This window comes from Plectropomus leopardus, chromosome 9, assembly GCF_026936395.1.
Source record: "Plectropomus leopardus strain MGB_pleo_1.0 chromosome 9, ASM2693639v1, whole genome shotgun sequence".
Taxonomy (NCBI): Eukaryota; Metazoa; Chordata; class Actinopteri; order Perciformes; family Serranidae; genus Plectropomus; species Plectropomus leopardus.
The window spans coordinates 20,049,429-20,069,896 of NC_142184.1; the positions used below are offsets into that span (position 1 = coordinate 20,049,429).

Here is a 20,468-nt window from a genome sequence, read left to right on the forward strand (position 1 = left end):
GAGAGAGAGACAAACAGCGATTTGCAGAGTATTGTGTTTGCGGCTGAATGGAGGACAAAGGAACAATAGGTCAGGAGACAAATCTGACCTTCCGTTTTGGGGATGACTGTGTTTGTGTGTACATGTGCGTGTGTGTGTGTATATGTGCGTGTGTGTATTTTCTCTCTTTAGCTACTTCCTGGGAGAGCTGGAGAAGTGTTTAGCAGAGCCAGAGAGGTTGGCTCAGCTCTTCATTAAACATGTGAGTATGACTACCATGTAGGCACAGAAACACACACACACACACACACACACACACATCAGTGGAAGTGTCTGGGTCTGCTTCCTTGTGCTGTTTGGCGTGAGGGTAAATAGAGCTATGAAAACATTCAGAGCTCCTGTTTTTGCTATACCGTACCCTCTCTCCTTCTCTCCTCTCAACCATCTGCCAGCGTCTCTCCTTCCACTTCCCTGTTACTGATACGTCTCAGTCCTGGCTGTGTTTTTACAACAGTGCACACGGCAAACACTCACATACACACCAACGACACACTGGCCCATTTCCAGTCTGGGCTGGACCGGTCAGGAAACACCAGGGGAAAAAAACAGCCAGAAAAGACAACATGAATAAGGCGAGAAATAACAAACTCTCAGCTCAGTCTCTTTGATATGAGTGCTTTTTTCCACCCAAAACAGTGCCCTAATTCTTCCTACATATCCTGGCTCAAGAATGTAGCGATGCGATGCATGCAAAGAAAGATTCACTGTATTGTTCTCAGAATAGAATAGAGCCTTGCCATGGGGTCACAGAGCTAAAGGGGAGCAAAATTAGATTTATGTATATTGGTTAAGTGGTGGCACATGCAGGCTGGGCCGACATGATGGGTAATTTGACCAACTTCTCTTTGCTTCTTGTCTGACGATGATTAAGTTAAATGTCTCTTTTTTGCTATATTCACTCCCTCTGTCTGTAGCTCTTTCAACAATTCAATAAGGCTCAGCCCACTGGATAATCAACTTATAAAGCCTGTGGGGGAATAAAGAAACTTGTAACTAAATCTAAGCATGGTGTCAAACTGTGAAAACAAGCAGACTGAGAACACGGCCCCTAATGAAAAGCAGAATCTGCTTTTAACAAGAGCTGTGTCACCAATATACAACATGTGTGCTCACTCACAAACACATGCAACATATAAACACATGTAAACATGCAGACACATCGGCATGCTGGATACTAGTAGACAGATACAAGCCAGGCACAGCACACTCACATTTCACATTGAGCCGTACTCTGCAGCTTAACACGATGTCCATATTCAGGTGGAGCAGTTCGCTGGTCTCTAGGTTACAGAGCCGTGCAGCTTGTTGCTAGGTACAGCCTTAAATCGGCAGGCTCTAAAAGGCTCTGGTTACACTGAGGGTAACTTGGGTGAATTATACATAACCTGATGCTCATCTACATGTAGCTCCATTAGGGCTACCACATCTGCACTCTCATGCCAATTAGTCACTGAAGAGTAAGCGCTAACCAGACAGAGTTGGCTTCAAAGGACTCTGGGACAAATCATAATTGCTCTGCTCTGCACATTGTTGTTTTCGCTCAGTTTCAGTTTAATCTGCAATACAGTAACATTTTTGTCACAGTTCATTTTGTGGCTTATTTATATCAAAGGTTCAACTGAATGATTTTGTTATGAGATGTTTGTTTGGCCCTTAATGCAGGAGAGGCGCCTGCATATGTATGTCGTATACTGTCAGAACAAGCCCAAGTCGGAACATATCGTCTCGGAGTATATCGAGACCTACTTTGAGGTAAGTGCCTCCTTTTCATGATTAACCCATCAATATTTAATGTGTTTTTAGTCTATAAATGTCAGAAAATAGTGAACAATGTCTGTCAAAAGTTCCTAGAGTCAAAGGGGACATGTTCAAATTCTCTGTTTTGTGTGGTCAATGATCCAAACCCCCATAATATAACATTTTTTAAAGAAAAAAAAATAGCAAATTCTCACATATGAAAAGCTGAAGCAAATGCTTGGGTTTTTTTACCCACCGTAATAGAGTTAAAAGTCCAGTGTGTAAGATTTAGTGGCATCTAGCAGTGATATTGCAGAACTTGAACTTCTTTAGTGTGCCAAACGTGTCGGACAGAAGCCGAAGAGAAAAGGCGAAAATGTACAAGGCTCTGTCTACAGCCAGTACTGTTACACAACCAGTAGTTTTTGGAAGAGGACCTGCTCCATATGTAGATGGAAACGGTTCATTCTAAGGTAATAAAAAAAAAAAGGTTCTGGTTTTTAGGTGATTAAAAACTAATGAATGAATATTGAATGAATATTATATGTCATTTGTGCAAATAGATACCCCTAAATCCTATACATTGGTTTAGTATATAAATAATTATTAAATTCTAAAGGTTTGTTTTTAGATTTTTGTTGAATTACTTATTGATTCAGGACAATCACTCGTAAACCCATCAGCTGCTCACTAAGGCCTGTAGTTAACAGGCCATTTAGTATGCATGGATGTGTAACAATATATTATACATGTGAGTGTCTTTTCAGCTGCCATTTATTATTCAGATTGTAATCAGTTCCTTGTCATTGGCAACAAACACAAGACTGACAGACAAACTGCATAATCCCTGTGATATACAGTCTTAGAGGGATTATATTGGCCATTAGCTGCCGTGTTTTGTGCTGTCGCTGTCTTGTTGACTGGTGGCGTGTTGTTGTGTCCGTCTCCGCTGTCAGGAGCTGCGGCAGCAGCTGGGCCACAGGCTGCAACTAAACGACCTGCTCATCAAACCTGTCCAGAGGATCATGAAGTACCAGCTGCTGCTCAAGGTGAAAAGCAGGGCACTGCTGTGCTGTTGATCACACACACACATACACTGTGCAGCTGTCTGACACACAGCAGGGTCAGTCACGGTGTTGTAAACATACAAGCATGCACACAAAAACAAACACACACACACACACACACACACACACACACACACCCCTCTGTGCAGAAACAGTGACAACACACCGGACATATTGAGCGTCTGTTCGGGCTACTTTCCAAGGAGGAAGAGGCAATAATGCATAATGACTTTCTTACCAGAGGATTTAAACAATCATTCTTTAAAAGTCTTTGAAGATGATCATTAAATGACATCCCTGGTATAAAACTTTGCCTAAATATAAAACTTTGCCCTTCGGCATTCAAATGAAAGGTGGGTTCAGCACCCATAAATACTCCTCCAGATGTCCTCAACTTACTCTGAGCAGTAAACCTGGAATGCTCTGGTGATCATGCTGTGTTTATTTGAGCAGGACTTCCTGAAGTATTACACAAAAGCTGGGATGGACACAGAGGAGTTGGAGGTGGGTGTGCTGATTCATTAAAATAAGGTTTAAAGTAATGTTTTATGTGTGAAGAGCCGTGCCGTTTTTAATAGTATTCTTGATAACATCCTCATTGTTGTATTTCAAACAGAAAGCAGTCGAAGTGATGTGCTTTGTGCCAAAACGTTGCAATGACATGATGAATGTGGGCAGACTACAAGGCTTCGAGGTACATCTCAGGAATTTAAACCATGCTTCAAAGTCTTCAAAACATTTCTTATGCCAACTATTCAGCTCAAGAAATTTAAACCGTAACCACTTCCTCTGTTTGTTGTGTTTTTCTCCGCTGTGGTACCAGGGCAAGATCACAGCCCAGGGCAAACTGCTCCAGCAAGACACCTTCACTGTGATGGAGCAGGACAGTGGTTTCTTGTCCCGAGCCAAGGAAAGACGGATCTTCTTATTTGAGCAGCTGGTCATCTTCAGTGAGCCAATCGACAGGAAGAAAGGCTTCTCCATCCCTGGATACATCTTTAAGAACAGCATCAAGGTTGGCGCCTGCTGTGGCTCATGAACTCTGATCAGCTTCACAGAAGGTTTTAGCAAAATAAAATACCTAAAAAAGAGAAAATACATTTTACTCCCAGATTATTAGTTACATAACAGATTCACACCACACTGATTTTTCCCTAAATCAGCACAGTTTACATAATCCCAGAGCAGAGACTTTTTAGAGGCTTGCATGTGTTATTTAATAAGCTACTCAGCAGGACCGTCTCCTCACAGATGCTAATCAGATGTGATGTGTTCCAGGTGAGCTGCCTGGGGGTGGAGCCCAGTGTGGACGGTGATGACGCCCGCTTTGTACTGACGTCACGCAACCCTGATGGGAGTATAGTGCGCTTCCAGTTGCAAGCCTCCTCCCCGGAGACCTGCAGGGCCTGGGTCAATGATGTGGTTCAGATCTTGGAAAGCCAGCGCAACTTCCTCAATGGTTAGTTAAAACTGAAGACCACGGCACATCCTGCCCTATCCTTACATCATCTTTCAGCTTGACAGTTTTTCCATTTATTGACCTTGTTGTCAGCTCACAGTTGAATCAGGGTTAGCTGAGATTAGTTTTTTGTTTGACCTTGTTGTCTTGGTCTGTGGTAGTCCATTTGTGCCAAAATTAGAACAGAAGTTTTTCACAGTCGAAACTAGCTTCCATACTCTTTGCCCTCTTTTATTAGAATTTCTGACAGGCATCATTTACTGAATTCTTTTTGCAACACAGATGAAATTGTTAGATTTTACATCAACCCTTCTTTATTCATTCATAAACAGTATACACACGAGGGCAGCACAATATCAGATCATGGCCAGAAGAGTTCACAAAAAAATACATTTGGAAAAAAAAGCAAACTTAACTTATTGTGTGTTTTGTCTGTTTTTGGTAATTATTTTACGCTCGAAATGTGAGTATAGGGGGGTGGAGATGGAGTCTGTGACCAGAAATGCAAAAATTGTACAAAAAGAGCTGTTTCACTTGATGTTAAAAGGCACCTAGACTGTGTTAGGAAGAGGACAAGGAGGCATAGAAAATAATTTGAGCAGACTCTCAATATTTGGTACTTGCTGTCATTTTCCCTTTTTAAAAGTAATTTTAGCTGAATGTCACAATTTCCTGGAGTTGATTGGAGGGTTATTCAGATCACCTGTTGCGCAGGGTGTAGGCACTGACTACTAATTAAGAACTGGGAGCAGCTTGGTGCATATCCCCTCTGGGCCAATCAGGGTGTGACAGTGCCCTTTCCTGAGAGCTCAAGAGAGGTGAAGAAATGAAGAAATTCGAGGCATTCTTGCTCATCCTTAATCAAATGCACACCTCATGTTAGCATTAACATTTTAGCCACAAACTCTGATCTCTAGGCCCTTTGGAGACTTTAATGCTGTCTTTACTGTCCTGTGTGAGGGTGATTTTGTGGTCTCTTAAGCCTTAGTGCTGGGAATATTAAAGAGCCTCTCAACATCATCTGCATCTGGGCTGTTCTTAGGTGATCATGAGGCAAGTAAACTCTTCTGTGAAAACACCAGCGCTGCAGGCTTTAATGGATTTTGTTTTTGGTGTATTTCACTGAGACACAATATAACCCCAACCTCATGTATAAACATATTTAGTTTGTCATTAAAGAAGCATTTGTTTAATGTTATTAAGGGGGCACTTTTCCACTGTGAAGGCTCTTGTGTAATTTGTTTCTGCATTTTTAATATTTTTATTATGCTATTGGGAACTGGTTCTCACACTTCTTACTGAGCAGCTGGAATCTGGAGAATCATATCGTCACATTAGTAGCAAACCATGAAGGGACATGTTAAGGGACAGGCATATTTCAAATGAGGAGGTTTAGTGTTGTGATCTATCTTTTGATATCTTTTTAACAAGTTTATTTACTGAGTGCATATTATGAATTGTGTATTTGGATTGTATTTTATGTATTTGTAAACATCATAACCAGAGTCTATTATGTCTGTGGAGGGTCTAGACACTGCAGTGACTGCATTTTAGCTGTCACTTTCTGAAGTGGAAACTGAGTCTTCCATAAACAGTAGCTCTGATATGCTCACAATAGCACAAGAGGTTCACATACTGGCAGGGGAAGAGGACCATGATGATTATGATGAAGAAGAAAGATGGGTAGATGCTCCAGTAGATCTACCCCAAATTTAGGATGTGCTGGATTATTTACACAATATTATCATATATGTGTTATCAACACCATATCAATATTTCACTTATATCAAGACACTTCTAGTGCAATCACTTAATAAAAAGTCTGCAACACACTATAATGGACTTAGTTGGACTAAGTCATTGTTTTGCAAGTAAGTCTCAAGTATTTGCACTTGAGTCCCAAGCCCTAAACTTTGACTTTTAAGCCCTAAACAAGTCAAAAGTACAAAAATCATGAATATTTTTTTAAATAGATATTTTGTTAAAACAAACTTGTTAAAACAAGTTTGACTCGATATAATCATTTTAAAAAGTAGTACTAATATTATACTAATACTAATATTCCATATTTGTAGCATACAACAGTTTTAACTTTACCACAATAGCAGGGATTGTTTCTGTCTTGTCTTGTTAAATTGATCTCATCTCATATTAGAAAAATGTCAATGACTTTCTGTTCCTAAATTAGCCTGGTTAAATTTATCAAGCATCTTCAAAATACTCTAGTTCAAGTGAATTCTTAAATTATTGTCGTTAAATTCCAAGTTGCAAGGCTCTTTGATTTCTTCAAGTCGAGTCTAAAGCCATAAAAATTGTGACTTGACTACGTGTGACTCAAGTTCACACCTCTGCTATAATGTAGTCTTAAGTAGATATAAGTTCATTACAAATCCTCCTGTAGGTGTTAAAGTGGAGGCTGGTGTATGAGCATTTAATGATTGACAATACATAGTGAAACACAGTTGTAATGATAAAAATGTCTTCATAGGTGGAATTATATTTGTTGATAAACAGTGTACATATATAAACCTAAATGTCCTTTCTTCGCTTGTAGTTATAAATCCTCATACAGGGCTTTAGAAATGCTAAACAGGGGGGTTGAAGTCAAGTATAACAAAATAAATGCTGAATCCACACGATATAATGCTCTGTAAAACATCCAGAATAAAGTGCATAGCTTTATAAGAGCCATCTCTGTTCCTCTGTGTCTTTCAGCCTTACAGTCACCTATTGAGTACCAGCGACGAGAGAGCAAGTCTAATAGCCTGGGCCGCAGTATGAGGCCCCCACTGTCTGCCGCCAGTGCCCTGCGGCCGCACTCCTCTGCCTCCATTGACCGTCATAAGCTGCCCTCCCTTCACTCTCACAACACCTCCCTGCCCACGCTCTACCTGCCCAGCCAAGGCCAGGGCCAAGGACCCAGCGAGACATACTCACTGCGAGACGTAGGTTCCTTTAGTTGTCTCTTTCTCTGCCTCACATCCTGTGCATAGACACTGTTCTGCAGTACCTTCCCACTCAAACACAATATTTCTATTTATGAAACACACTGTCAGCCTTGCATATCTCTAAAGCTTTTTTGGCTGTGGGACTGGTCTGTCGCACAGATGGGGTAATAAAAACAGCAAATGGGTATGTGTGCATGCACTACAGTGTTTGTGAGTGACCGACCTATTGTTTGCATCTGCAGCCCACTGTGGTCCAGCCATGCCCTGCTGACTCCCACACTGTTTCTCCGTCACATGTCCAACTGGGCTTCACTGATCAGCCAAACTGTCAAGCTGTGTCAAATGGGCTGTACACACCCACCACACAAAGCGCACAGGTAGTGTATCTGCGTGCATTTAGATACAGCTCTAACATTTAAACTGTAATTATTCTGCATGTAGCTGAACATGGTGCTGCTGAGTTGTATAGCAAGTCATTATTCAACACCAGCACTGAGAAAATTAATGACAAAACAAGCCACGGGAAGCTAACCACCGGGGAAATAATGGACCATTGTACAACGACTAACGATAATTCCAATGTGCTCATTAAGGGTAATTAAAAGATGAAAGACTTTGGTAAATGGTAACCGTTTATTTAGACACACATACAGTGAAGGGATTTGTTAAGTTATATGAAGAGTTATTTCTCCCCCTGTTGGATGAAAAAGGTATAAATAAAAATATGGGTATTTCTGAAGGAAATGGAATACAGTGTTAGATGTGCTTGTTTCAGTTAGTGAAATACAAAGAAAGGAAATTCCCTTATCTCAGTTATTTACACAAAATATAAAATTTTCCATTTCAGGCCTGTCTGCCTTTACTTTGAAGTTTTAACCATTTGGCCAGTCGATAATAGGAGCATCCTGTTGTTGGGCTTTACATTGCCATTAGTGACGTCTCTCTCTGTCATCACTGGGCTGTTGTTGACAGGCCAGCAGTTGTTGTTCTCCATCTCTCTCTCTGTTTACTAAGGCTGGAGAGGCTCGACACATAATAAACAGGAAGCAGGCTGAGCCAAACGAGGAAGTCAGAGATGCCTATCAAAGTCAGATAATTGTTTCCCATACATGTGTTGGGCCAGCACATTTTTAGCCTGCGGCTGTAAATGAGAAATTACTGATGTTTTATTTTTACTGTTGTTGTTTGGTAAAGGTGAAATAACTACATATATATATATATATATACATATATATATACTGTATATATATATATTCTTTTTAAGATTTTGGCCATTACACAGTGTCATAACTCAGGAACAAAAGTAGAGCCATTTGGTCAGATACTGAACTGGAGACCCTAATCTTGGGTGTCCACCTTGAAACTGGTGACTGTATAAATCTTCTGTGCTGTTAGGGGGAAGACATCTTTGCTGCCAAATTTTAAGCACTGTTAACTGCAGTTAACATGGCTGCATATGAGTCTGGATAAACACGGATATAAAGTGTGACTGTAATTTGACTGGTTCACAGAGACATGCGACTGATAAATGAGTGCAGTAGATGGACGTACTCTATATCAGTGTGATGACTGTTCCCTCTCTCCCCAGCAGAGAGCAGGAGAGGGCTGCCGAAGAGGTCCAGCTGCTGATGCAGGGAGCCAGGCTCCATTGTCAGGCCCCTCAGCTGGACGACGCCCCAGCAACCTGGCTCAGCTGGCTGAGGATGACCTATGAACTCTGACACTTCCTGTCCCTTGGGTCAGGAGGACAACAGCTACCGCCACAGCTGGAGACAAGAGGACTTGTCTACTTTATGCCAGGCTGAACCATTAACCTGGTTCATTCGTAGTTTCTTGAGGATAATGAAGGAACCTGGACATATGGAGGAATTTTGGACTATAGAATGACCTTGCTCCTGTTTTTAGGGAGCCATTCAGTGGGAGGTGACTAGCCTCGGCCACCTAGAGCGTACATGAACAGCACCCAGTAGGACGTTACCGAGCTCAGAGTGAAAACACTCAGTGTTATGACAATTTCTGCTTTTTACCTTTTTTGAGAGTTTGTATATCGTACTCTTCTCTCTTTCAAAGGGCAAGGGGAACTTGTTTGAAGAAATATCCATTCCTAATTGGGGCGGTCACTGGAGTTACGTGTGTGCCTGAGTGTATGCAGCAATGTGTGGATGTGTTTGAGTGCATGAGAGTGTGCAGAGAGTGGCAGTGGCTCCTCTTGTACCTTCTGGTGAGTTTCCTTGATATTTTTTTTCTGATGCCCCATTGTGAAGACCAGTACAGCTACATTAATACATTTTGTCATTCCCCTGCTGACAACTGCTGTTTGTGTCGACAAGAACGGGAAAGGCAGAACACTTGATGTGAACACGCCACAAAGACTTCGAATTTCCAACTGAAAGCGAAGAACTTTCTTTCTTGCCACAGTGGTGAGAGCCCCAGTGTGCTCTCTTATTCTGTTTGACCAGCCCTTCTTTGATCTGGACAAAAAAAAGGTGTGAGGGAGCCCCCTGGAGGTTTTCAGTGGGTATGACGTCACTTTGGAATACTTTTTGCTCTTTGGGCAACTCCAGAGGAGTTGTGAGATACGCTAGGTGCATTCAGAGGGACTGCTGTGCTGACCCTAAGTGTTGCATGCAACATCTCCTTGGTGATTGACTGACACGATGCTACTTTACACAGATCTTTTTTTTCAGGCTGAAGCAGAGTGCTTGTGGTTTTGGGGACATGAGTCCTTAAAAGTGTATTGGTTTAAACTAAAATTGTTTTATTAGTCCACTGTTGTCATGTCAAGGCTGTGCACCATATCTATAATCTCTATTAGCTTTTGCCCTCATGGACTTAATACTGTACAGTGCATACCACAAAGGCAATCACACATTTCCACTTGTTAGATGAAGAATGACCCAGGTATCCCAAGAAGTGTGACAAGCGTTACCGTTGATCAAAATGAAGGTTGCTGGATAAACAGAGCGATGCTGATGAATCTGCATGCTCCCTCTTCCTCAGACAACAGTGCCAAAAATAAGCAGTAGCTCACCACTCAAATGTTTCATGCTTATACTTCAGTCTGCCACTACTCTTCCAAAACAATTGTAGATACCCGTGTTACTATCTGGATTGTAACGCCAAGAGCGGAGTAGATGAGGGAGGCTAATCCTGTCAGTATCGGGTCAGTTCTTCTCCGTGGCCAGTAGAGGTCCCCACAAGACTTCCACTTCCAGTTAGATCATACAGCTGCACCAAAGATCAGTAGGCCTCATATTTCAGTGCTCACAGTGAAGCAGAAGCTGCTGTCCCAAAGCACAATAATAAATGACACTAAACAAACTGAAAGGTGAGTGCAACCATCTCACAGAACCCATCTGCAGTTAATGTGAACGGGCGTGTTTTCATGGGAATTACCCATCAGGCAGTTTTGCTTTAATACAAAGTTAATACCACTACAGAGAACCAAAGCAGGGACATAAAATCAGGAGAGGGTTGGTTAATGCCATGTCTGACTGTATAGAAACTGTTGTATCATATCAAATAAAAAGTGACTTTTTGAAATGGAGTGCAGTGTTTGCGTTTCTCTATGTAAAATATAATTTAAGTATAAAAATTCTTATTAAAATACACTTTTAATGTCTACAAAGACTTAGATCTGCTCTTTTGTAGATTTGCTCTTCTGTGGATTTCTTCATAGTTTGAATGTCTCCAATCTCTTCCAATGATTAATACTGTCATCTTTATGTATTCTCAATAAGCTCATTTCAAGTAATAGTTTAACTGATGCATTATTTTTCCTACAGACCCCATGGAGGTACTCAGACTCCACATATGGGAGCCTCCGGCAAAGACAAAGACGAAGCATTTTGCTTGCTGTGGCATCCCCCTCTGCAGAAAGTTCAAACAGGATTAAAAACAAAGAGAAGAAACCCCTGGATGAGCAGACATCTGGTTGGCTGGCCTCTGAATAAAGCCCCATTCTGGGCTGTAAAGCAAGGCCGATCGTAACACGGCTGTGATATATGGAGGCTTGGGACGGAGGGAGGAGGGGTAAAGGGGGTATTAACTTTCACAAGGGTGCAAAATCAAAGGGAGTTCCTGTCACCACCGAGGGGGTCTCAGCAACAGGGGTCCCATTCACAGGGAATTCCTCTCCAGTGCCCTCTGTTGCATCTGTTGACTCAATCTTCTCCATTGGGAGAAAGAAAACACTCATTAAAAGCCACATGACTGTGAACTTGATTGCAGCAGGCGAGACAAACAGGCCCGTCAATGGATTGAGTATTTACTTTGAGGTGTGAAAATCTTTGAACAGCCCACCATGTTAGGGCTTCTTTAGGAGCTTCTTCCTTCACACCAGCAGCACAATGAGCAGCCTTTCTATTCTGACTGCAATCGAATTATCATTTAAATAAAACGTTAGATCTTTAAGGAGCACCGAGGGCATTCACACATTTACCGGATGAGCTAAGAGGGTTAAAAGCATTAATGAGTCATATTAGATATTTACTTCACAATCTGTCGCTGAGATGTAAGAAAATATTAGAAACAGTGAAATTGTTTCAGCAAGGACAATGTTTATTAAAATTTACATGCGGCCATAACCCCAATAAAATTGTTCATGATATTTATACATAATTTACAAAGAATTTAAACATTTAAAATGTTTCCTAATCTGGAGCTTCACATTACTGCTTAAGAGCAGATGTGATAAATCTGTAGATCAAAGACTTACATTTCAAAAAAGATCACTACCTTGAAGCCGACAAATTAGGATGTGTTTTGGAATAAAAATCTAATTAACAGCAACAGAAGCTCCATTCTGAACCTGTTTTCCAAAGAAGAAATTATAATTTTATACAGCAACCTTTAGCTGTACTAAGGCATACATTTATTTTAAACATGATAATAAGGACAACATATTAAGGTAAGCCTTCGCTCATGTCTGCCACGTCCTTCACACGGATAAAATATTTACAAAATGAATGCAGAAAAAAAATTTAGACTTTCACATGAGTTGCATTTTCAACAAATCTTAAATTTTTAAAGGCATAACATCAGTTTGTGTGGCGTAAAGTACACTGAATTCAGCCAAAATGTCACTCATTACACTGAAAAAGGCTTCAAGTATTCTTAAAGGTGCCTTGCCTCAAACAGCACACAATAACTTTTGTTAAAAATGGTCTTTAAATATATTTTTATGGTACTACTTGAAGTCGAAAACTAGGGTTTTGACAACAGGAGATGTTTGGGGAGCTTGATGCTCGCCTTCTAGTGCAAACCTATGGCAGTAAGTGTCAGTCACACAGTCTTTTTATATTGAATTCTGATTGTCGGACCACAGAGATCACTCTCTCTTGATATTGGTGAGCAGAGGGTCCGTGCTCTGTGAAGGCGGCCCAGACCGGCTCTTCCTGGTCTGGTGGGTCTTGACGTGTTTGGAGAGGTGGTCACTCCTCATGAACCTCTTGCCGCACTGCTGGCATCCAAAGCGCTTCTCCCCTGTGTGTGTGCGGAGATGTCGCTGTAGCTCATCTGAACGGGTGAAGCTTTTACCGCAGAAGAGCCAGTTACAGATGAAGGGCCTCTCCCCAGCGTGCCAGCGCAGATGTGCCTTGAGGTGAGAGGTCTTCTTGTACACTTTGCCACACTCTGGGATGTGGCAGATGTGCAGTCTCTTCTTTCCGAACTCTAACCCCCCACCATTCGCTTGGCAGTTGGGGCACTTGCAGCGGCGGCAGCGGCGTGTGGAGCTCAGGAGGCCCTTGGAGGTGCCTTGGAGAAGAGCGGCTATCTGCGGCTGGTGGCCCAAAACCAGCTGTCTGCCTATGGAGAAGGGATGGTTGGATGGTGTGGCATTGGTTTGCGGTAGGCTCCACCATTGCTGCCCTTCATCCACATGGCCTCCAGGCAGATGATGCCTGGCGGAGGAGTTCTGGAGGAAGCTGGGGAAGTTTTGTCCCATACTGTTGTGCTGAGGGTAATAGGGGCCGGTGGTTTGCTGCTGCGAGGACAACACTTTGACAGGGGAAAGTTCAAAGGAGTAGGACGAAGGAGGTTCAGCCGGAGGGGTGAGAGGCAACTCATGGTGGTGGTGATGATGGGGGTGATGATGATGGTGACCCAGACTGGGCTGCATGTGTCCGGGAAACTGCACCTTAGGCACCGTGAAGGTCATCTGGTGTGTGCTGAGGGCTGTGCTGGGTGTCATGTCGTTGCTCCAGAGCTGGAACATTCCTGATGTGGAACTGACGGTGCCCTCGTACGGGAACTGGGAGCCATCGGAGCCCATTGTGCCTCCCACCTGCCAGGCCTGGCTACAGGTGGTGGCCAGGAAGGAGAGGGCGTTGGGTGCTCCCTCTGGAGAGGAGCTGGGCGTCCGGTCCTGTGTGGCGATAAGCAAACACACATCATAAACCACTTTGAAGAAAATGTGTTAAAGCTTGTTTTTATTTTCACAAATATTTTATTTTAAATGACACTGTCATAATTTGTTTAGAAAATGGAACTATATAAAATTAAAAAGTTAAAGACAAAACAAAACATTTTTGATATTTAAATACATTTCTTCTGAACATTTTTTAGTCTTCTTTTCTGTTATTTGTAAAAATAATTTTACCACAGTAACAAGTTTGATTATCCTCACACAGACACGAGAACACGTGAAACATATTCATTCATTACGCACAAGTTGCGTAATGAATGAATATCGCTTCTTTCGCCACCAAAAAAGCAGGAAACACATCCGCGTGCAATGCGTCAAAAACATGATTATACAACAAACCTGTAAAAAGGTGTGCAAAAAGTTGTCAGTCCTTTGTATCGCCAGCGCAGCCATCTGTCCTCGCGCTCCTTCTCCACGCACCTGCAACACAAACTGCGCCGAGAGGCGACGACGCACAAAGTCTAAACTACAGCTCGGGAGCGCAGAGAAATAAAGATGCTCACATTCAGGTCTCGGATGACTCAGGCAGTTTGGCAGAGTAGACTGGGAAATCCCGCGTCATTCAAATGTCCTTCAGTCCACTACAGGTAAATATTTTAAAGAGCGCGAGCAGTCCAGATAGTTTTGGTGTTGAAGCAGCGGATGATGCCCGTGTGAAGTTGGAGACAGTGGCGCGCGGTAAATCCTTGCGATCATCTCAGAGGCGCCTCAGTTGCATCTTCTCTTTATAGAGAGAAAAGATCCTCTCAACGGGGTCTCCAGTATGATGCAGGAGAGCGAGTCAATAGAGAGGAGATGTGAGGGAGGGAGGGAGGAGGGGGGCTGTTAGGTGAAGGGGTGGGCTACTCATAATTTCACTCAATTTCAACCAAATGCTGACCCTAAGAGCGGACTCCTCCCCCAATTGTTCTGAAAAAAAAAAAGATAAGCGGTTTCCTGTAATATCTACATTTGAGAGTATTTCAACTTTTCTGGACATCTCATGTTATGTTACACTTCTTTACATTTCAAATAAAACCACACAACTGGCTTTAAAAAAAGATTTAAAACAAACAAAAGTCTTAACATTTAGTGTTTCAGCAACTTTCAATTTCTACATTTAGGACCTCATATTGCAAAAAATGCTTAGTCTGTTAAAAGATCTAACAATAAAATAGCCAGCTTAGTCAAATATATTTTTCCACTCTGGGAGTATTTGCATACTGCTTCAACTCCACTGTGGGAATTCAAGTAAAGATAGTAAATAAATGGATTTTTTTTATTTTTGGCAACAATAAGTGATGCAGTGTTAAATAAAAAAAAGGTGGGCACACTATCATTTCCAGTCAACAAATATTGAGACAAACAAACAGCAATATGTAGAATAATTGATTGAGGAAATCATACAAGTATAATTTCAGCTGTTTTAATCAGACATCTTGCATCATTTAATGCAATAACTAAAACTTTATGTCAGAAAGATTGATGTCAGGGCAAAAATGCAATTTGTGAATTTTCTGGTAACACTCAAAAGCACTTTTGTTGTAATGAAATTGAGCATTTTACAGTATGGGGCTAAAGTTAATGCATACCGTAATTATATTTCTGTGCATTAGCAGATGATCAGCATAAAACCTGTTTTTTTGTACACAGATGAATAAATAAATATGTGGGCTTAATGTAATTCACTGTTTTATTATTAGTTGATGACACAAACTTTTGTGCCTTAACGCTGCAGCTCTGCGGCCCGGCAGGCGTGAGGCTCACACACTCTGAAGACAGTAACAGTATTTTCCCTCACAAAGCTAATTGATAAAAGTCAGTCAAAGCCTCCGAGTTCTCACCAGTGGGTGACATGTCAAATAGGCTGCCCTGTGTGACATTCTCACATTTCAGAGTTCAAGTAGAGGCCACCTCAGATCTGCTCCATTAAATGCAGATTGAGGCTTAATCTCATTCTGTTCACCATTACAATGTTAAGAGTTTAAATCCAGGCTGGGAACCTGTTTCTCATGTAAATTCCTGGTTCCTCACTTATCTGCTGCTCCCTGTTTCACAGACTGTGATCCTTAAATAAACATACCCCGAGGAGGAGCCAGATAAAATTAGAAATAAATTAACTTGAAAATGCACACCTTATAATTAATTTTGAACAGAAAAAAAGTTATTGTATTCCACTTGGTTATAATTGTTAGATTTAAAAAAAAAAGAAAGAAAAGAAATGAAAGGCAGCGAAGACAGTCACTAAACTGTACCATTTGGTTCAGGCCTTTTTGAAGTTATTGGTGTGAAGGCAGAGCAGACATCTTATGTTATCTCCTTGACAGAGACACCTCAGCTCGAAACAAAAGATTTCTCTCAGTGACTTCAGCTGCAGTGTGCTGATAAAACACACAGATTGTGTTTATTTTAGCAGACAGAAAAACACAAGCAAATCTGAAAACCTGTGTGTTGGAATTAAAAAAGTGATAATAATAGTTTTCCTTGAACATATTTAAAGGGGGTTTCATTTAGCAAAAGCAATGCATTTTAATGAATTATAAATGTCCAAATGTTTCCCGATGTCTCAGAATGAAACTTTTATACACAGTTTTTGCTGGACGTCTCTTTTTTTCACCTCCTTTCGTGCATACCCACCAAATTGAACATATGCCGTATCCCCTTTATTGTTTTGTTTTGTTTAATTCTGTTTTTCAATAGTTTACTGCCTTCACTTTTATTGAATGTCTTTGTGTCACTTTATATAATCTCATCTCTTTTGTGCGTTTATATGCCCTTGCACTTGCTGTCAATTGTTCTGTGAACACTGTATTTCGCACACACACACACACACACACACACACACACACACACACAAAGAAAGAAAAGAAACTGAGCAAAATATTTTCAGAGAGGATAAACATCTGCAGGTCCATGCTGCAGTTAAAATAAATAAAATGCATAGATTTTGTATAAAAATCCCCTATGCAAATCTTAACAAATGTGATGTAACTCCAACAGCACTGAGGAAAATACTCTATTTCCAAATTAAAGTGAACATTTAGGATGAAAGAAAACAGTAGTGAAGGGAAAGAGCGGAGGACATGAAAATAGGAGTGTATCTTGGAGGCAGAGGTATCTCTGGTTTATTACAGAGCAGAAGTTGTTAATTACCCTGATTCTTATTTCCTGTCCCCTCTCCCCCACGCCACCCCACCCCCACTGTACTGCCTCCCAGATGAGTGGCTTTGAAGTGCAAAGTACTCTCTCCTCACTTTGAACTGTGAAAACAATGCTCATGTGGTGGTGCTTACCTTCCCCATGTTACCTCATTTAAATAGACCTGGATACGGCTTCCACAGTTTTCAAGGGAAAACTCATTTCCAGAGAAAGAGGTCCCTGTGTTCATTAAACAGCTGGTGAGATTGCTGGTAATCAGGCCCGCTCCGTCATACGTTGCAGGCTGCTCTGACTGGGTGGCGACCAGCAAATTCAACTTCAAAACTGACACATCCCAACAAGGCGATGCAGAAGCTCTTGCGTGCCTATTTCTAAACAGAAAAATATATCCAACAAACAAACAAAACAAAAAAAAACCCCACTGAAACTCAACAGGGCTTTTTGTGATAGTTTAATGATCTAAAATCCTGCATGAGTTTTTAGTCCTTTTGCCTGCTGTAAAAAACAAATGGTGCTGTTTTTGTTTGCAGACATAATCTTAAGCTCAGAACGTAGAATATGCAAGTGGCTACTCAAGCTGTTTTTATCATGCCTGGGGGGCAGTTTAAAAGCCTCAGATCACTAAATTGTCCCAGCTGTCTTGACCATCTGCACTCGAAAAGGGCAGCCACGGAGGAGAGTGGCTTTTGTACTGGTGGCCATGTCAAAAAGCCAATTTTACAGCACCGTGCCGACTCAATGGCCCTCATGTGACAAATGTGGCCTAATGGGTGAGACAGACAGCATGTAAAAGCCTGCCGCTAACTGCTCTGCTTCACTCTTTAACCATTCAAATCTATGACAGGACAAGATGGGGCGTAATTACCATGACACTCGGTTTCATTGGGATGGGGAGCAGCACCAACAGCTGGACTTTACAGTGCAACAGTCTGATACCTCATTCAGGAGTCTCTTTCCTGCTTCCTATTGAGTAAGAAATGTGTGTGTGAGTGTTTGAGAGGGAGGTGCAGAGAGAGATATTGTAGAAAGATTGATGAGGCATATTGTAGGGTTTATCTTACATGTCTTGTATCACATTGATCACCTCAGTATTTGATGTTCTTCTTCAGTTGAGCCGCGTCATCTGTGCAGGTTACATCCTCATCCATCAATGAACATTATGGAGACAGAAAACTAAAAAGCCCATTTCCACCCACCTTTTTTCACTTTGCCCATTCAGAAGTTTTAACAAACACTCAGTGTGCAGGATTTAGCTGTATATATTGGCAGAATTGTAATATAATATATATGTTTTCTTTAGTATATTATCACCTGAAAATAAGTTTTGTTGTGTTTACATTACCTACGAATGAGCCTTTTATATCTACATTGGGCATGGATCATTATCAATGGCTTCCGCCATGAATCTACAATAGCCCAGAATGGACAGTCCAAACACGGCCTCTTGATAGGGCCTTTGAGTTTTTGCATTGGTCACTGATGTAAGCAGCCCTGCCACGTCAAGCTGAACAGTGTTGGAAAAACATAGATTTTTACCATGATTGTCATGATTGTATTTCATTTGTTATTTGCAACATCTATTGCACGTCTGTCCGTCCTGGAAGAAGGATCCCTCATCATCCTTTACCGCTCTTCCTGAGGTTTCTTCCTTTTTTTCCCCCCCTGTTACAGGGGTTCTTTTATTCTGGAGTTTTTCCTTGGGTGATGTGAGGGTCCAAGGGCAGAGGGATGTTGTACACTGTAAAACCCTCTGAGGCAAACCATGTTTTGTGTTAATGGGCTCTATAAATAAAATTGACTTGACTTGACTTGACTTAATGTGAAACTGCTTTAAAAAACAAAAATAAGATTCTGACAGGATAATTCAAATAATTCGTCTCCCAGTAAAAAACTCCTGAACGTCTGGATCTTAAAAATCTGAGCACACAGTAGAAGGTGCTAGGCGGGTAGCCTGTCTGCAATGAGCCAAGCGACACTGGAGAAACACAGATTTGTAATGTGAAACTGCTTTATTCAGTGTTTTTACAGCGTTTGCTCTATTTCTTTTCGAGAGGAAGACCTTTGCATATAATTTGGCTCCTGGTAAAAACCTCCTGAGTAACAAACACTGAAGGAATCCTAACTGGGAGAAGTTTCAGTTTCAGTCTCTAAATTTGACACACTGCTCCTTGAAACTATAAATGACATCTGCTCCTAATATCTTTCTACATATTATTGTTTCTTTGAAACATTATTTGTCTCTAAGTTAGTGATGGAAAACAACCGTCCTCTTCTGTAACCAATCACACAGGGAAAATGTAAATGAAGGAATGCTATAGGGATACCTTGATTAAATCATCCAGTAATTTTATTTATTTATTTTTTCTTGGAGGAGAAATTCAGTCTCCAAAACATCAGTTAATACATTTATTACTTTTGCTTTATTTGCTTAAAGGGTTTTCATTTGAAGTTTTTATCCCCCCAAAAAATAACATTAAAAAATTAGATTAAAAAAACCCCAAACAAACCCTGGTAAATCCGAAAAGAATCTTGCAAAAATTAAAGCAGAATTGTAATATTTTTGCATTGGTACTCGAATACCTTGATTTCACAGCGGGACTCTGTTATTATTCCCACCCCTGCACTACAGTTTACATTACTAGGTGTGTGAGAATTGGAAAACTACAATAATTCCCTCATCTCTTGTCCATTAGCATGTACGAAAACCCCCAAAATCTCCAGTCTTGGGCAGACACAGGCAGACAGCACGCATCTCCACTTGTCAAAGAAAACTTTTATCAATACCAAGAGCACTTGAAGTTTGTTTGCATTTTGTTTTCCAGCACTCTTAACAACTTCAGAAGTCAGATCACAGGAGTATCTGATCAAAGCGCTTCGTGGTTAGTTCTGGAAACACAGGAGTGCTACGCCACGCTTTGATACTCCACATCAATATTTCAATTCAACAATCACTTGACATGCACCCATACTCCCAGAGACGAAAGACGAAAGGGGAGAGAGAGAGAGAGAGATCCAGGGAAGATGGAAGGGGTTTGGGAAGTACATATAAAGGGAATGGATTGAAGAAATCACTACCTTCTTCACCTTTCTGGCAACGTTATATAAACTGAGCTGAGATGTCCTTCACACTGCTAATGTAATCTATGAAAATATTGAGTATGGCAGCCCAAGTTAAGTCGATATGTTTCGTCATGCAACAGATTTTCATCAACAAAGTGTTGCCTTTGTGTCAAAAAGGGCAGCTGCAAAACTGACACTTTTACTTTTTCTTTAATAGACTTAAGACCCACAATAACCCCACTCATATATATCAGTGCTCAAGTTAAAACACTTGTCACAGACCGAAAATCTGAGCAGAGGATGTGTTTCATGTTTTATCAAAGGAAAGTAGTACAGGAACTGTGCAGTGATAAAGATGAATACAGTCCATCTGCCAAATGTCACTTTCATAGCGCTTCATAATCATTTCATCATCTCGACAGGATATGACATGCTTTGAAGGTTTCGGTCTATAAAATATGGCGTTTGATCTGAAAAAGAGACTTGTGGCGAAGTTGCATGAAATAACGTGTAGTCAATCAAGAACTAATACGTGACACTGCTGCTAGTGAAGCCTCGAGCATGGTTTACAGCACACTGCAGGCTAACAGAGA

At 41.2% G+C, this 20,468-nt stretch overlaps 2 protein-coding genes across 4 annotated transcripts in view; one reads left to right on the plus strand and one right to left on the minus strand.

Annotated features, from left to right (window-relative positions):
• arhgef25a (Rho guanine nucleotide exchange factor 25a) overlaps positions 1 to 10,797 on the plus strand; it is a 54,409-nt gene extending 43,612 nt beyond the window's left edge. For 2 of the 3 annotated variants that reach the window (XM_042491801.2, XM_042491803.2), the window contains 10 exons: positions 172 to 241; positions 1,702 to 1,791; positions 2,733 to 2,825; positions 3,297 to 3,347; positions 3,460 to 3,537; positions 3,667 to 3,858; positions 4,122 to 4,302; positions 7,018 to 7,247; positions 7,493 to 7,627; positions 8,839 to 10,797. In XM_042491801.2, coding sequence (XP_042347735.2) covers positions 172 to 241; positions 1,702 to 1,791; positions 2,733 to 2,825; positions 3,297 to 3,347; positions 3,460 to 3,537; positions 3,667 to 3,858; positions 4,122 to 4,302; positions 7,018 to 7,247; positions 7,493 to 7,627; positions 8,839 to 8,964 — 1,246 coding nt within the window. In that variant the 3' untranslated portion in view covers positions 8,965 to 10,797. The remainder of the gene's footprint in view (positions 1 to 171; positions 242 to 1,701; positions 1,792 to 2,732; positions 2,826 to 3,296; positions 3,348 to 3,459; positions 3,538 to 3,666; positions 3,859 to 4,121; positions 4,303 to 7,017; positions 7,248 to 7,492; positions 7,628 to 8,838) is intronic. The other variant, XM_042491802.2, reaches the window with a different exon arrangement.
• Positions 10,798 to 11,808: 1,011 nt separating this feature from the next.
• On the minus strand, positions 11,809 to 14,422 carry sp5l (Sp5 transcription factor-like). Its single transcript, XM_042492582.2, has 2 exons — positions 14,017 to 14,422; positions 11,809 to 13,617 (listed from the first exon to the last, which is right to left on the minus strand). The coding sequence occupies exons 1-2, from the start codon at positions 14,068 to 14,070 to the stop codon at positions 12,580 to 12,582; spliced, it is 1,092 nt and encodes a 363-aa protein (XP_042348516.1). The 5' UTR covers positions 14,071 to 14,422; the 3' UTR covers positions 11,809 to 12,579.
• Between the last annotated feature and the right edge of the window lie 6,046 nt (positions 14,423 to 20,468).